Below are 16755 nucleotides of genomic sequence, written 5' to 3'. Positions count from 1 at the left end.
AGAATCATCGTAACTAAAAACATATGGAGAATGAAAATGACAATGCAGACATTATGAGAGGACACACCAAACAGAAAGCAAAGATGCAGAAGGAAGCTGAAGGTCACAGACAGGAAAACCACAGATGGTCCAGTCAGCAGGACACACACTGGGCTGGCCGCAGACACACCCACGAATTTGTTGATTTCAGTACCAGGCTGTCTCATTCCACCTGTTAGGATGAGCAGTAATTCCACCCAACACTTTTTTTTTTTTTTTTTGGCGCGGAGTCTTGCTCTGTGCCCCAGGCTGGAGTGCAGTGGCGCGATCTCGGCTCACTGCAAGCTCCGCTCCCCCGGGTTCACGCCATTCTCCTGCCTCAGCCTCCCGAGTAGCTGGGACTACAGGCGCCCGCCACCTCGCCCGGCTAATTTTCTTGTATTTTTAGTAGAGACGGGGTTTCACCGTGTTAGCCAGGATGGTCTCGATCTCCTGACCTCATGATCCGCCCGTCTCGGCCTCCCAAAGTGCTGGGATTACAGGCTTGAGCCACCGCGCCCGGCCCACCCAACACTTTTTAGTGAAAGATATATTGTTCAAGATTCCAATTCCCTAACTTCTTTTTTTTTTCCGAGACGGAGTCTCGCTCTGTCGCCCAGGCTGGAGTGCAGTGGCGCGATCTCAGCTCACTGCAAGCTCTGACTCCCAGGTTTACACCATTCTCCTGCCTCAGACTCCCGAGTAGCTGGGACTACAGGCGCCCACCACCTCGCCCGGCTAGTTTTTTTGTATTTTTTAGTAGAGACGGGGTTTCACCATGTTAGCCAGGATGGTCTCGATCTCCTGACCTTGTGATCCACCCGTCTCGGCCTCCCGAAGTGCCGGGGTTACAGGCTTGAGCCACCGCTCTGGCCCGCAACTTCTTAACTAAAACACATCAGACAAAACAGATGCTTCTCGAAACGTTTTGAAACAATTTTTTTTTTTTTTTGAGACAGTCTCGCTCTGTCGCCCAGGCTGGAGTGCAATGGCACCATCTTGGCTCACTGAAGCCTCTGCCTCCCAGGTTCAAGCGATTATCCTGTCTCAGCCTCCCGAGTAGCTGGGATTACAGGCGCCCACCACCACGCCACACTAATTTTTTGTATTTTAGTAGAGACGGGGTTTCACCATGTTGTCCAGGCTGGTCTTGAACTCCTGAGCTCAGGCAATCCGTCCGCACAGGCCTCCCAAAGTGCTAGGATTACAGGCAGGAGCCACCACTCCCAGCCAAAATAAGTTTTTTTAAACAGAAAAACTGCTACCTGATGTTGGTTAGTCTTTCCTAAGACTAAACATTGCCTATGTTGGTTGGTTGTATAGGTTTTTAAATCAGACCGACATTACCCACATCAGGTAGTCTTTCACATCAATGAATTTTTTTTTTTTTTGAGACATTCCCACTGTCACTCAGGTTGGAGTGCAGTGGCATGATCTTGGCTCACTGTAACCTCCGCCTCCCAGGTTTAAATGGTTCTCCTGCCTCAGCCTCCCCATAGCTGGGATTACAGGAGCACACCACCAAGCCCGGCTAATTTTTGTATTTTTAGTAGAGACACGGTTTCACCATGTTGGCCAGGATAGTCTCGATCTCTTGACCTTGTGATCCACCCACCTGGGCCTCCCAAAGTGCTGGGATTACAGGCGTGGGCCGCCACGCCCGGCCCTATCGGTGAGTATCTTGAGAACCCCGGAAAATCACAAAGGCTCCGCAGCGCACACGAAGCATGTGTTGACTTGGGTCACACAGAAATCACATAAAAACACACGAGGCCTCTTCTTGACGGACAGGCAAAAGGAACAGAACGTACGTGGTGTCATTAGTGGAGAGGAGTGAATGGTCAACATGGAAGTCGGCCTGCGTGTCTCCTGCAATCACAACGATGGAAAGCGGGTGTTAAGCCGCTCTGGGCCGGGCGGGGTGACTCACACCCGCACTCCCAGCGCGCAGGAGGCCGAGGCGGGAGGATCCACCGAGCTCAGGAGTTCGAGACCAGCATGCGCAAGTGTGACACCCCCCCCCCCATCCTCTACCAAAAACAACGAAACACGCCACGGGGAAGACGCGCGGAACTCCGGGCCAGTCCCTGCGCGGGGCCCTCGAAAGGCCTGAAATCCTTCCCCGCACACGGGAGAGGCTCGGCCCGATCGGACCGCAACCCTCGAAGTGTCCGGGGCGCTACCCGCAGAATCCACAGTGAACAGAAGCTTTTCTAAACGCCTCGCGGTAACAAGCACGTTTTCATCCACCGGGGAACGGAGACAAGGTCCTTTCTATCCTCTCCTCAGAGCCGTGCCTCCAACCATCGCCGCGACAAGCGGCAGGGCCTGCAGCCCGCACCGTCGGGCGGCACCGCGTTCGTTCCAGGCGGCACTGGGGAGTTCTCCGAGCGCGGGGGTGTGGGCGCCGCCCGTTCCCCGCCGACCGCATGCGAATACCCCGCGTCTCCCTGGGCTTCCTAAGGACAGGCGCGGGCTGCTCGGTGCTCGGACCCGGCCCCAGCGTCCCGAGCCTGTCCCGAGCGCCGAGGGAGGGTGGCGGGGGCCGGGGTGCGAGGGAGGTCGGCGGGGGTCGGGGGTGAGAGACCCGCGGGCTCGGGGTGACAGGGAGGCCTCCCGCCCCGCCGCGCTGTGGACACCCGCGCCTCCTGCTGCGCATGCTCGGACCGGACGCCCCCGTGAGGGCCTGGGCTGCGCGCGAAGGTGTCGCCGAGCACCTGACAGGCCACCCACGTGACCACCCACGTGACCCCGCGTGGCCTCCCACGGGACCTCCCACGTGACCGCCGGCGGCTCCCGCTGAGGGACAAGAGCCGTCCAGGAGCGGGACCCTCGCCTCCGCCTTCAGAGGCGCCAGCTCTGTCCGCAAACCCAAGGGGGGGTCGGGTGGGGGCCTGAGGCGGCGCCTGCGACGCCGCAGCTTCGTAGTCGGACTTCCGCGCCGGGGATCGGGACGAGTAAACGCTTCCGGCGCGCGCGGCTGACGCTGACCTGACGCTCGGGCATCCGGGGTAGAAGCCGCGGGCGCATCTGCCAGGGGCGTGGGAAAGACGCTGGTGCCGACCTCCCCTCTAAGGCTGTGTGAGGAGGACGCCCGACGCCCCTCTTTGGGACCTGCGGAGGGCGAGCAGCTGAGAGGAAAATCGGTTTCCCACCTGCACGGGCCCATCGCCTGTTGCTGCCACCGTGGGCGGGCATCGTGCAGGGGCAGCGACAGTGGGTTCCTGCGGGGACGCAGATCCGACCAGGTCCAGCCTCAGGGTCTGTTCCAGCCTGGCTCCTGCGCCTTCCACAGGAGGAGGATGAGAGAGGCCACCTGTCACCAGGGGCGGGCTGCCCCACCCCACTGGTATTGCGATGTGTGCTTGGTCGCCAAAACATTTTAGCAGGAGCCCTTGCCCGGGCAGGCTTGAACGAAGAAAGAAGCCTGGGCGTGCCCTCCTTCCGTGTCCTCATGACCATTTTGGTCCGATGCCGTAAAACAAGCATCACTAAGGGGGCTGGAGAGAGTCCGGCCCGCATCTTTAGATTGCCTGGTACACCCAGAAGAGTGGGGACCATCTCTTCTCAAATTCTGGGCCTGTTCCAAGAAGTGCATCCTACACACCTCATCAGCAAGCTTTTGACACCAACCCTCCAATCTGGTTTTGAGCCTAGCAGCTTGGCCCAGCCCGGGACAGTCCTGAACTTCCCTGTCTTCTCCCAGTCGACACCTTTTCACCTCTGTTCCTGTATCCGTGTGCTTGGGTTTGTAAGACTCACACAACACCCATTAGACTGCGGAGGTGCAGGTTTGCAGTACAGGCCTGTGGGTGCAGCACAGGGAGCCTCACCCCATGGGCAGCCCCCAGTCTGGAGGTTCTGAGCCCAGGGCTGCACCCTGTGCCCTGCCGGGTGCCAGCAGCATCACAGAGTTCCCTGGCTGCAGCCTCCCCTCCCTCCGGTGCTCTTGGCAACGTGGCCATACGCGTAGGGCCACAGCTGCTTCCTGTAGTGCTTTGGGATGTGTGCTCTAGGCCCACCTCCGCCTTTCTTACCCGAGGCCGTCTGGAAGGCAGCGGGCAAGACAGCTACGGGCTGCAGCCAATGGGAGGCACTGGCAAGGAGACTGGAGGGTGGAGCAGAGGCTTGGGTATTCCTCAGCTCTTTCTCTGCCTGGCCGAGGGTCGATGGCTCCTCTCAGGAGAGCCATGCCTCCTGTTTGGTGGCCCATCCCATTAGCTCCAGCTCTCACAGGGTCCAGGCTGCTGGGCTCAGGCCTCCGTGCTGACCGTGGCTCCTCACAGACAGTTCATTGGACTAGCTGCACCTGTCTCCTTTCAGTGTCCCGGCTCATACTTTCAGTTGGATCCCAGGAGTTTCAGGTTTTTGTTTTGTTTTGTTTTGTTTTTTTTGAGACTGGGGTCTGGCTCTGTCGCTCAGGCTGGAGCACAGTGGCACGATCTCTGCTCTCTGCTTCCTGGGCTCAAGCGATCCTCCCACCTCAGCCTCCTCAGTAGCTGGGACTACAGGCGCTCGCTGCCAACCCCTGGCCATGTTTTCTTTTTGTATTTTTTGTAGAGGCCGGGGTCTCCCTGTGTTGCCCAGGCTGGTCTCAAACTCCTGAGCTCAAGTGATCCTCCTGCCTCAGCCTCCCAGAGTGCTGGGATTACAGCGTGAGCCACTGTGCCCGGCCAACAGTTTTTAATTTAATTTAATTTTATTTTCTTATTTTTTGAGACAGTTTCATTCTTGTCGCCCAGGCTGGAGTGCAATGGCATGATCTCAGCTCACCACAACCTCCACTTCCTGGGTTCAAGCAATTCTGCCTCAGCCTCCCGAGTAGCTGGGATTACAGGTGAGCACCACCACACGCAGCTAATTTTGTATTTTTAGTAGAGATGGGGTTTCTCCATGTTGGTCAGGCTGGTCTCAAACTCCCGACCTCAGGTGATCTGCCTACCTTGGCCTCCTGAAGTGCTGGGATTACAGGTGTGAGCCCCCAAGCCCGGCCTCCAGCCAATGTTTTAACAGCAGAAAAGGACATGAATTCAGAGAGTTTTATTTATAAGAAGTTGAGAGAAGAGGAGTAGGCTGAGCATGTGCCTTGCCCAGTCAGTCCTCGGTTGGCCCCTGTTGGCCAGTAGAGGTCGCCGCCTGCAGGGAGATGACTCGTGTGGTCATGATCTGACTCACGCTCCCCCTCACAGTCAGCAGAGTGGCGCAGCGGAAGCGTGCTGGGCCCATAACCCAGAGGTCGATGGATCGAAACCATCCTCTGCTATGGACTTGTTTTCCTTCCTGACTGGGCAGCCTGTGGGCCCCTTTCTAATTCCCCCCCCAGGCCCCAGTAAACATCCCTGGTCGTGTCAAGGCGTGGAGGATGGGCAGCGGCAGCAATCCGAGTTCAAATCTCGATGTGAACCCACCTTGCCTCACAGCCTAGTCCCGGGAAGGATGAGGATGGCAGTAGTGGGCTTATTGCCCTCTGCACTCCCTGGCTTGGGCAAGAACCCTCCCTGAGAGCGGGGGAGGGGTTTTGTACTCCTCAGTCCTCTTCTCTGTGTGTCCACCTGGCCCGGGACCCCCCCATCAGTACCTGCTCATGGCTTAGAGAACAGGGTCTGGGCACAGTACATGCATCCTTTGTCTGCAGCGTTTTTGAGGCTTTGAAACCTCCCTGGCCACACTTAGATCTGCTCCTCCACGTGGCCAAAGGTGCCTGCAGAGGCTGGCACCCTTCTCCCTGTCCGGCTGCCAGGGAGCCTCCTGCCATCAACCAACTCACCAGGGAACCCTCCTGAACCCAGCAAGTGTTCTCCTGCCAAAAGGGTCTGGCTGGATCCCCATCCTCTCTTCCCTTCCTTTCCTGAGGGTGTGGGCTTAGGGGTTCCTGCCTTTTCTTTCCCTTTTAACGTTCTTTCTTTCTGTCTTTCTCTCTCTCTAGTTTTGGCTAGAAGATCAAGGCCAGGTGCAGTGGCTCACACCTGTAACCACAGCACTTTGGGAGGCTGAGGCAGGCGGATCGCTTGAGGTCAGGAGTTGGAGACCAGCCTGGGCAACATGGTGAAACCCTGTCTCCACAAAAAATACAAAAATTAGCCGGGCATGGTGGTATGCGCCTGTGGTCCCAGCTACCTGGGAGGTGGGAGGGTCTCTTGAGCCTGGTAGGTCGAAGCTGCAGTGAGCTGAGATTGCACCACCGCACTCCAGCCTGGGTGACAGAATGAGACCCTGTCTCAGAAAAAAAAAAAAGCGGGGGGGGGGGGCTGGGGCTGGGATGTTATGGCCCTCTGGGTTGGCATTCCCGCTCCACTGACATCAGAAGCTGGAGGTGAGAACCTCGCTCCAACAGGAGAGAAATGCAGCCGCAGTACTCCCCGTACATCCCACCACCAGGCCCCGGCATCCCACGTGGACACAGTACCCATGAGGATGGCACTGACATCCCAAAGTGCCCGTGCTGCTGCCTGGCTGTCTGTGTCCAGACTGGCTCAGGGACAGACTCCTCAGGTACCAGAGCCCAGGACAGTTGCAAACACTGTGCTCTGGGCCTGGAGTGGGGAAGGACTGCCGGCTGCTACATGGTCTTTCCATGACAGGGCAAAAAGGAGGGGGGAAATTGCAGGACAGACACCCTGATGGTGGCTAAAGCCGAAGACAGAGGAACAGGAGGATTCTGCCAAGATCGATGTGAGAGGAAGGCTTAGGGGCATCAGAGAGGAGGCGAAGTGTTGGCAGTGGTTAGCAGCCACTGCTCCCGCTCCAGTCCCTCCTCCCAATTCCACTGCCACTCGTCCACACTCACCATGCAGATGCCGTGTCTGTCACTCTGCCTTGCAGGTTTTCCTCCTTATTTTAATCAAATTTCAAACCAGGCTGGTGCGGTGGCTCACGCCTGTAATCCCAGTACTTTTGGGAGGCTCAAGGGAGAAGATCACTTGAGTCCAGGAGTTCCAGACCAACCCGGGCAACATGGCAAAACCCTGTCTCCACAGAAAGTACAAAAAATTAGCTGGGAGTAGCGGCGCATGCCTGCAGTCCCAACTACTCAGGAGGCTGAAGTGGGAGGATTGATTGAGTCTGAGAGGTTGAGTCTGCAGTGAGCCATGATGGTGCCACTGTACTCCAACCTGGGTGACGGGGCCAGACCCTGTCTCGAAGAAAAAAAAAAAAAAAGTCCATATCAGGACATAAACATCCATTTTGTACTTTAACCACTCCTAGAACCCCAGCTTTGGATGTCCTGACACTTGCCCCGGTGGGCTTTTAGTTCGCTGTTGCAGCTTGTTTACAGCAAATGCAGACGTAGAACAGACATCCTCCAGGTCTTGCGCACTGGGCACCTGTGAGGTGGACTGCTCCAGGGACAGTTCCTAACAGCTAAGCTATACGACCTTTTTTTTTTTTTTTTTGAGATGGAGTCTTGCTCTGTTGCCCAGGCTGGAGTGCAGTGGCCGGATCTCGGCTCACTGCAAGCTCTGCCTCCCGGGTTCACGCCATTCTCCTGCCTCAGCCTCCCGAGTAGCTGGGACTACAGGTGCCCGCCACTACGCCCAGCTAATGTTTCATGTTTTCGGCCGGGCGCGGTGGCTCAAGCCTGTAATCCCAGCACTTTGGGAGGCCGAGGCGGGCGGATCACGAGGTCAGGAGATCGAGACCATCCTGGCTAACACAATGAAACCCCGTCTCCACTAAAAATACAAAAAAATTAGCCGGGCGTGATGGCGGCGCCTGTAGTCCCAGCTACTCGGGAGGCTGAGGCAGGAGAATGGCGGGAACCCGGGAGGCGGAGCTTGCAGTGAGCCGAGATCGCGCCACTGCACTCCAGCCTGGGCGACAGAGCGAGACTCCGCCTCAAAAAAAAAAAAAAAAAAAAAAAAAAAAATGTTTCATGTTTTCAGTAGAGATGGGGTTTCACCATGTTAGCCAGGATGGTCTCGATCTCCTGACCTTGTGATCCGCCCGTCTCGGCCTCCCAAAGTGCTGGGATTACAGGCGTGAGCTATACGACTTTTATCAAGTTGGGGTGTTACTGCCAAACTGCACTCCAGCCAGCAGCCGTGAGCACTTCCTCTTCTTACTGTGCTGAATACTTAATAAAAACCTTTGCCTATCGGACAATTTGCATTTCAGCTTTGAAGCATTCAGCCCTGGCACCTGCTCTCCTTGATTTCAGAACACAAGGCTCCTCCTCAGAAAGCAGAGCCGGCCTCTACCCAAAACCCACAGCTCGCCCTCTGCAGCGGCCGACTGAGGGCTCCTCACCATGAGTTGAGGGTTGATCTGCTTTACACAGATGCTCTGTTTGCAGTGGAAACATAAACACCGGGCCCCATCTAGAGGCGAAGTGGCCTTGGCAAGTCAGCCCTGCCTGGGCCACCGTTCCCTCCTCTGACATCTCTGGTCTAGACTCAGCGTGAAGGTCACACGACTGTGGGAGGCCATGTGTCCAAACGCCTCAGTTGCTCAGCTCTGGGCCCCGTTCCCTCCTCTGACATCTCTGGTCTAGACTCAGCGTGAAGGTCACACGACTGTGGGAGGCCATGTGTCCAAACGCCTCAGTTGCTCAGCTCTGGGCCTGCAGATGAGGCCATGGGACACCCTCAAAGCCAGCACACACCCAAGGGTTCACCCTAGATCCACACCCCAGGCAAGCGGCAAACCAACAGGCGGGCACAGTGGATGAGCCTGTTTGCAACTCCAGCAACACTAAGGAAGGACCAGTGTGGACAGTCTACACTGGCTGCAACACGTATAAGCTCTCAGGACAGGTGGAAATGGAATTGAGAAATCTGGGCTTTGCTGCTCAGACCACAGGCACCGAAGAGCAGATCTATTCAACGTGGGACGGTAACACACGTTTATCAGATCAGACATGTTCGGGCCCCTGCAGTACACAGCAGCACCAGAGCACACATGGCCGTGTTCCTACATGGTGGTGCCAGCACGGAATGCCACCAGGGCTCATCTTCTCCTCCTCCTCCTCACGCCAGGACCAGCCTGGCTCACTAGCGGGCATGGGCTGGGCACACCATCCCCCCGGACCAGCCTGGCTTACCACAGGCACGGGCTGGGCACACCATCCCCCTGGACTAGTGTGCTGCCTCGCACCAGGACCAGCCTGGCTCACCAGCGGGCACGGGCCGGGCACACCATCCATCCTCCCCGACCACTGTGCTGCCTCGCACCAGGACCAGCCTGGCTCACCAGCGGGCACGGGCCGGGCACACCATCCATCCTCCCCGACCAGCGTGCTGCCTCGCACCACATCTAGGCGCCTTGGTCTGGCCGCTAATAGCATTCCTGTTATAATGAAGGAACTCTCGCCACTTTTCGCCTGTGCAGAACAAAATGCACACGGTCCCCATAGCTATAACCCACCAGCAGGCACGGGGACCCCAGCATCTCATGTTGGTGCCCAGTCCCTCAGCCTGGCCGCCCCACACGACCTGCAGGGATGGCTTCAGCTGTGGTGCCCTGTGCAGTGGTTACTGCGGGAGGTGATTTCTTCACTGTAGCAGGGTGGCCCTCTGCCGCCTCCTGGTGCTCTGGGCCTGGTGAGCATCTTCCTGGAGGAAGACAGAGGACTCTCCTGACTCCACACCAGGTGGCAGCTCAGGAAGCACAGGCGAGGCCACCTGGCGTGGCCGTGGTGAGGACGGCAATGCACCACAAGATGTGGCCCTGCTGGGGCAGCAGGTGGCTAGGCTCACTCAACCATTCACTCAGACACGCTGCAACTGTTTATTCCAGAATCAGAGGTTGGAAACCCAACTGTATATAGACTGAAAGCAAAACAAATACACAACTGAACATGATATATGCAGTCATCCAGCAAGACAGGCAATGGAACACAATATACGCAGTTATCCACAGGACAGGTGCACAGGCACAGCAGAGTGAGATGAAGGCAGCCGAGCGTACAGAGGCTCTGCAGCACGGAGGGCTGGGAAGGCCACCAGTCGAGTTAACCCAATCCCAGTGCTTCAGGACACCTCCGGCCACACTGACATCTCTCTTCTCCTGGGATGAGCCCTAGGGTGCAGCTGCGCAGTTCCACGGATTTTCAGGTGTCTGCCAGCTCTGTTTCACTGTCCATGGTTAAACTGCTTTCTCCTTTAAAAAAAATTTTTTTTTGCCAGGTGCAGTGGCTCCCGCCGGTAATCCCAACACTTTGGGAGACTGAGGTGGTCGGATCACCTGAGGTCAGAAGTTCCAGCCTGATCAACATGGCGAAACCCCGTCTCAACTAAAAATACAAAAAATATCCGGGCGCAGTGGTATGCGCCTGTGAGCCCAGCTGCTCCAGAGGCTGAGACAGGAGAATCGCTCGAACCCAGGAGGTGGAGGTTGCTGTGAGCCGAGATCGCGCCACTGCATTCCAGCCTGGGTGACAAACTGAGGCTCTGTCTCAAAAAAAAAAAAAAAAAAATTTGTCGAGACGGAGTCTCACCATGTAGAAACTCCTGAACTCAAGCACTCCTCTCGCCGTGGCCTCCCAGTGTGCTGGGATTATAGGGCAAGAGCTGCCATGCCCAGCCTCTCCTTTCTTTTTAAGGCAAGCTCATGCCCGCAGTGCCGTGCCAGAATGGAGGGGGCTCCATCACCCTGAGCACAGAGGGCTGCATGGCGGGTGGATGGGCCAGGGCTGTGTGTGAGAAGAAACCTGTCTGCCAAGGGTGACGGGGAAGTGTTCTGCGAGAGGCTGGACCACCCGAGCATCCTCAACCCCTCAGGGTCGGACAGAGCCTTTACCCGACTCCCACCTCATGACAGTGCTGAGGAGCTGGGGCTCGCCCGCACCCACCCAGCTTGTGCGGGCAGCCTTCTCAATTTTCCACTCTCGTGTCTGCCACCTTTGTCAGGCCCTTCCCTTGCCGCAATGCAAGTCTAACTCGAAGACTGAATGTACAAGTTTAAGCTGGGGCCTGGGTCGCCAGGCCTCCAGGGCCCTGAGTGTGGTCCAGGAGGGTGGTGACTGGCTGTGAGGAATGGCCCAGGGCTGAGTATGGTCCAGGAGGGTGGTGACTGGCTGTGAGGAATGGGAGGAGGGTGGTGACTGGCTGTGAGGAATGGGGCCTAGTGTTGTCAGAAATTAGTTTTTCTAAGAAAAGCTGGAAATTCAGATTTGTGTATGAGTCTCCTGAGTCTAAAAGGCTGACAATTAATGTTCTGTCAAAAACATTTTCAAGGAAAATATGAGTGGGTAAAAGAGCCAAAATGGGCAGGAATCTGGGACTGTGGACTGCCTGCCCTAACAACCCCAGGGCCACAGGCACAGCTGCCCCGCCTCTGCCCTCATTCCCACATCAAATCACCTCCGAGGCATGTGTGTTACCACCTCTGGGGGTCTTAGCTCGTCACAGGACACTTTCTGGAATTTTTTTTAACACCTAAAATACAGTAGTCTGTCTCCATTCTCACTCTTTGGGATTTTTTCACAATCTTAGGATAAAGGGATAAATCGGGGAAGTGCTCCTTTCATGTTAAAACGTTCCAATCTGCCGGGCACGGTGGCTCACGCCTGCAATCCTGGCACTTTGGGAGGCCAAGCGGGTGGATCAGGAGGTCAGGAGTTCAAGACCAGCCTGGCCAACATAGTGAAACCCCATCTCTACTAAAAATACAAAAACTAGCTGGGCACGGCGGTGTGCGACTGTAGTCCCAGCTACTCGGAAGGCTGGGGCAGGAGAAATCGCTTGAACCCGGGAAGCAGAGGTTGCAGTGAGCTGAGATGGCGCCATTGCATTCCAGCCTGGGCGACAGACTCCGCCTCAAAAAAAAAAAAAAAAGTTCCAATCCCACACCTATTATGAAGATAGCACCACATGAAACTGCCTGAGGGGCCTCCAATAAACGGGATAGCAGGGAACTCTGAGAAACCAAAGTAACCCATTCAGCAGTTTTCTTAAGTGTCTTTAATACTCCACTCAAGGCAGCCCCTCCCTCTACTGAGAGTGGCTCTGGCCCTAAGAGCAGCTGGAAGGCCCTGGCCTGACTTCACCACTTGATGTCCAGGCTGTGTGCGCCACGCTCCTGGCTCTGGTATGTGGTGTGCAGCACCTCTCGGGCTTTGGGGGAGTTGATCCCCTCCAGCCACTCCTGGTACAGCTCCTGCATGTGTGCACTGGACTCTGGACGCCGCACAGGGATGTCAGCGTAAATGCCTTCCATCTGCCGCAGCAGGGCCTTATCCGCATGTCCATCCGGAGTCTGGGCTTGGCCTCTGCCATTTAAGCATCCTGAAAGATAAACACAGGTAAGTTTATCCTGGGCTCAGGCGATCTTTCCGCGTTAGCTTCCTGAGCAGCTAGGACTACAGACACACACCACCTTGCCTGGCTAATTTTTAAATTTTTTGTAGAGACTGGGGGATGCGGGGTGGGTCTTGCTATGTTGCCCAGGCTGATCTTGAACTTCTGGAGTCAAGCGGCAATCCTTCTGCTTCAAGCTGGGACTACTGGCATGAGCCACCGCACCCAGCCGCGATAGTCTTAAGGAAGCTTTTGCGTCATAGGGAAGACAGTTTGCAAGCGGGAGAGGAATGAAGGGGACGTGGAACGTTGCGTGGTGTAGGGCTAGGGCTGGCTGCACAGGCCAGGGTCTTCCCCAAGGCCCTCAGGGACGCTAATCCCAGACTCATAGCCCTGTGTGCCTCTCATTTTTTTTTTTTTTTTTTTGAGACAGAGTCTCTCTCCGTCGGCCAGGCTGGAGTGCAGTGGCTTAATCTTGGCTCACTGCAACCTCCATCTCCTGGGCTCAAGCAATTCTCCCGCCTCAGCCTCCCAAGTACCTGGGATTACGGGTGTGTGCCACCATGCCCGGCTAATTTTGTAATTTTTAGTAGAGGCAGGGTTTCACCATGTTGGCCAGGCTGGTCTCGAACTCCTGACTTCAGGTAATCTGCCTGCCTTGGCCTCCCAAAGTGCTGGAATTACAGGCGTGAGCCACCGCACCCGGACCCATGTACCTCTCATTCTTACCCATTTATATCACCCATAAAATGGTTTTACCTAAAACCTAAGTTGCCTTTTAGAACTGACTGGCTTTGTATGCAAATCCCGATTTCCAACTTCTCTTGGAATTTGGCAAAACCAAGATAGCACAGGGATTGTGAACAAGCAGTAAAACCACTCCTGCCTGCACCACACGTGTTAAGTGTGCTGGGTGCTGCCTGGAGGCTGCACCGGAGGCAGCTGAGCTGTGAGCCCAGCCATGAGCCCACACACCCAACACTGGCCTGAGTAAAAATGTGTCTCCTATTTATTGATGCTACTTACTCTCCAGCATGTTAGATGATGTCACTCTTAGTAGTGTATTCATTTAAAACATCTGGAGCAAATTTCCCGGTTAAACTTCACTCCCCATGGGTTGCAAGGTGGCACCCCAGTTGGTCTCCAACCTCCACTTTCCCAGGGGGCTGGCTTGCACCTTCTCCTTCCTCAGGCCCCAGCTCCACCTGCCTGCATGCAGAGGCCCTCCCAGAGGCCCTGCTTCATGGCCCACCTCCTGGCTGCTCCTCAGCCCAGCTGTGGGACTGACCCTTCCATGCCTCCGGAATGCTCAGTGAGGCCTCCAAGGCCACATGCTCGCCTCTCTGCCCTCACCCTCCTGTCAGTGCTGGCTGGGACCTCCCCTCCTCTGTGTTGAAGGACACTACGGCAGGGCCTCCAACTGCACCCTTGTCTGTGCCCTGCCCAGGGGCCCCTCCCGTCCTGTGGCTTCACACCTTGTCCCATTCATCTAACATCAGTGGAGCCACTCCTCCCACTGACCTGCACCCAGCATTTCCACTCAAGTCCCTCGTGGTGCCCCCCCCCACTCACAATGGCACAAAGGTCCTCATTTCCCCACCAGGGGTCAGGGGCAGGGGGTCCCCTTCGTCTCTGACACTCACCCTCAGCACATCCTTCCCGGAGACCCCCACCCTGTCCTGGCCTCCTCTTGTCCTCTCATTCCTCCTGCCCCAGGTGGGGACCCTTCCTCACGTGCCTGGATGATCGTAGCCCACGGTGGCCCACCCTCCCTCCAAGCAGCAAGGGAGCCCCTCAGGCCCAGGCTGGGTCACACCCCTTCCCGCTTCCACCTCTCACTGCTCTCTCCCATCACTCAGGACAGAGCTGGCTCATCCTTGGCGCCTGGCAGGAGGCAGGGGTGTTTCTCCCAGGCAGAGTGGCCTCGACTCTTGTGATTTGTTCTCTAAGCCAGCTGCCACGGGCTGACTCTCACCTGGTGCCATGTGGGGCCTCCTGAGGGCACGTCCCCAAGAGAATGCCCACACGCTATGTGGGGTGAGGGAAAGAGCAAAACCAATGGAGCCTAGAATGTCCCAGCACAAGCCCCATGGGAACATCCACACCCTACAAAGCTCTCGGGGCTGAGAGAGGCTCTGGGTGGCCAAGAACACCGTCTCTCTGGCAGCTGCAGGACCAGTGTGGCCCGAGCACCCACGGGGGACAGAGCCAGGTGCTGCTCTTGGCGCCTCACCTCCAGCACAGGCGAGGACCTCCACAAAGTGGTACGGGAACTTTCCTTTCTTAAGCTTCAGGATCATGTTCTGGATGTTTCGAAAGCCATAGGCTGCAGCAAAGCGTAACACCACCTCCCCATTCTTCTCAAGGGTGACCTCTTGGAAGTCTTTGTTTCTACAAAATGAACACAGAGAATTTTGATCCATCAAGTCCTTTATCTGTGACTTAAGAACACTTGTTTTTTCTTGAGACAGGAGTCTTGCTCTGTCGCCCGTGCTGAAGTGCAGTGGCACGATCTCGGCTCACTGCAACCTCCACCTCCCAGGTTCACACCATTCTCCCGCCTCAGCCTCCCGAGTAGCTGAGACTACAGGCGCGTGCCACCACACCCGGCTAATTTTTTGGATTTTTAGTAGAGACGGGGTTTCACTGTGTTAGCCAGGATGGTCTCAATCTCCTGATCTTGTGATCCACCCGCCTCGGCCTCCCAAAGTGCTGGGATTACAGGCGTGAGCCACCCAAGAACACTTTCTAATGTGAGTTTGGAATGTCAGCAAAATAAAAGTTCTAAATAAACACAAAAAAGCCCTTTCGATTGTGACTGGTGTAAACTCCATACACAGAACCGCCACATGCACAGATCACACGTGCACACGTGCTGACCACAGGCACAGACAGGCTGTGGACGCTGCCCCACACCTCAGGGCTCGGTAAGTGACCTCCTCTACATCCTCGTTGAACAGCTCCTTGGCCGCATGTCTGAAGATGTGTGCCAGGTGCCCGTCCGAGCTGGCTCCATCATGGCGCGTCACCTTGTCCTCCTTCAAGTCTCCAAACCTCACCAGGCAGAGAAAAAACAAGTCCATCATGAATGCCGATGTACAGTGACAGCAAGCGTGAAACCAGACTTCCAGAGGGCATCACAATCCAAGGGCACCACCAAAGAAGCTAAATCCTCTACAAATGTTTAAACTTTGGAGAAAGTCCCATTTCTAGCATCTTGAGGGGTCTCGGGAGGGCATGCCTGATGCTCGGGCCAGGCGGAGGACTCTCAGTCACGCCGAGCCCATGCACAGGCTCTTGCAGGTGCTCCAGATGCTTATGGTCTTTTTCTTTTCTTTGAGACAGGGTCTTTTTCTGTCTCCCAGGCTGGAGTGCAGTGGCACAATCATAGCTCACTACAACCCCAGCCTCTTGGACTCAAGCCATCCTCCTACCTCAGTCTCCCAAAGTACTGGGATTATAGGTGTGAGCCACCATGCATGGCCCCACAGATGCTTAACTTCTATCTCACCTTCCCCCCAAAGGGCATGAAGGCAGCACCTGGGATGCAGAGTGTTGGCGAGGACACACGCCGCTGCCTTTATGGTGCTCTCTGCCCAGTGCCTGGGGTGCAGCAGGAGCCCCAGGCCTTGCTGGGTATCAAGGTCACCGCCCCCAGCAGAACCCAGCCTGCCACTCTTGGTGCAAAGGGGCCTGAGGGAGCTGCCCCACTGCCCCACAGTGGAACGTGAGGCACAGATGGCACTCAGGAAGAAGGGGGCTGGCGCACACATGAACGGCCCTGCCCCAGCGAGCACAAAGCTGTTTATGCTTCCCGTCCTTCCTCGAGGGTTTGGGGTGGCAATCGCACCATGGAAGCCCGCCAAGCCTCCTGACTCCCTGGCAGCCCTGGTGAATGGTATCCCACTCAACAGCTAGAAGGGTGGCTGAGGGTTGTGGCGGGGGCCCGGGGGACTGCATCTCAGTGCTTCACATGGCCTCATCATAAAGCAGGGCAGCCCTGGGCCTGTCAGGCGGCTGGCAGGGCTGACGGGAGGTCCTGCCCTCCAGAGGACTCTCCCCAGATAAGCCACTTACAGAGTGTCGACGGCAGCATCCTTCACTGAGAGGTCACCTTGGTCCATTATTTGAGCAATTTCACCTACAGACAAATGAAGTAAGAGACACTGAAAAGACACAGGTGGCCACAGGAACTTTTCTTCCCCTGCAGGAAATTTGACATCAGTGACCCTGGATGACCTCCCTCCTATGAAATCTCCATCACAGACAGCAGGAGTGGAGTCCATCTACAGGGCAAAGCGAGGCCAATAAAATCAAACACTAATAAAATGTAAGCAGAATTCAATTCGAATTCCTCTTTCCATTCCTCTTTCTGCCCTCGAACTGCGGCATTTATGTAAACAATCTCTCCGTGATTTTCCCATGCAGAAAATCTGTAAACTTTTTTGGTCCACTTTGCATGAAACAGAAAACTTTTGTTACAACAAGCTCACAGAAATAG

At 56.1% G+C, this 16755-nt stretch overlaps 2 protein-coding genes, 1 long non-coding RNA gene and 1 other non-coding gene across 7 annotated transcripts in view; 2 read left to right on the top strand and 2 right to left on the bottom strand.

Annotated features, from left to right (window-relative positions):
• Window positions 1-1748: 1748 nt before the first annotated feature.
• Window positions 1749-4735, bottom strand: LOC135967801 (uncharacterized). The gene is made up of 2 exons (XM_074021044.1): window positions 2202-4735; window positions 1749-1887 (listed from the first exon to the last, which is right to left on the bottom strand). Exon 1 carries the CDS (start codon window positions 3185-3187, stop codon window positions 2261-2263), a length of 927 nt encoding a protein of 308 aa, XP_073877145.1. The 5' UTR covers window positions 3188-4735; the 3' UTR covers window positions 1749-1887; window positions 2202-2260.
• Window positions 4736-5209: 474 nt separating this feature from the next.
• TRNAM-CAU (transfer RNA methionine (anticodon CAU)) lies at window positions 5210-5281 on the top strand. The gene has a single exon. It is a non-coding gene; the product is annotated as a tRNA-Met (tRNA).
• Window positions 5282-8320: 3039 nt separating this feature from the next.
• Window positions 8321-10139, top strand: LOC135967800 (uncharacterized). Its single transcript, XR_010582086.2, has 2 exons — window positions 8321-8422; window positions 8523-10139. It is a non-coding gene; the product is annotated as an uncharacterized lncRNA (long non-coding RNA).
• A 1761-nt stretch (window positions 10140-11900) lies between these two features.
• Window positions 11901-16755, bottom strand: part of NARF (nuclear prelamin A recognition factor) — a 30673-nt gene continuing 25818 nt past the window's right edge. For all 4 annotated transcript variants that reach the window (XM_074021041.1, XM_074021043.1, XM_074021042.1 and 1 more), the window contains 4 exons: window positions 16332-16395; window positions 15171-15308; window positions 14488-14645; window positions 11901-12242 (listed from right to left, as the gene is read on the bottom strand). In XM_074021041.1, the coding sequence (XP_073877142.1) occupies window positions 12001-12242; window positions 14488-14645; window positions 15171-15308; window positions 16332-16395 (602 nt within the window). In that variant the 3' untranslated portion in view covers window positions 11901-12000. The remainder of the gene's footprint in view (window positions 12243-14487; window positions 14646-15170; window positions 15309-16331; window positions 16396-16755) is intronic.

This window comes from Macaca fascicularis, chromosome 16 (assembly GCF_037993035.2).
Source record: "Macaca fascicularis isolate 582-1 chromosome 16, T2T-MFA8v1.1".
Taxonomy (NCBI): domain Eukaryota; kingdom Metazoa; phylum Chordata; class Mammalia; order Primates; family Cercopithecidae; genus Macaca; species Macaca fascicularis.
This window is presented reverse-complemented; position numbering and strand designations above follow the sequence as displayed.

Bases quoted from the DNA above. Each gene is read 5' to 3' on its own strand.
- LOC135967801 (XM_074021044.1), bottom strand. From the start codon at position 3,187: ATGGGCCCGTGCAGGTGGGAAACCGATTTTCCTCTCAGCTGCTCGCCC.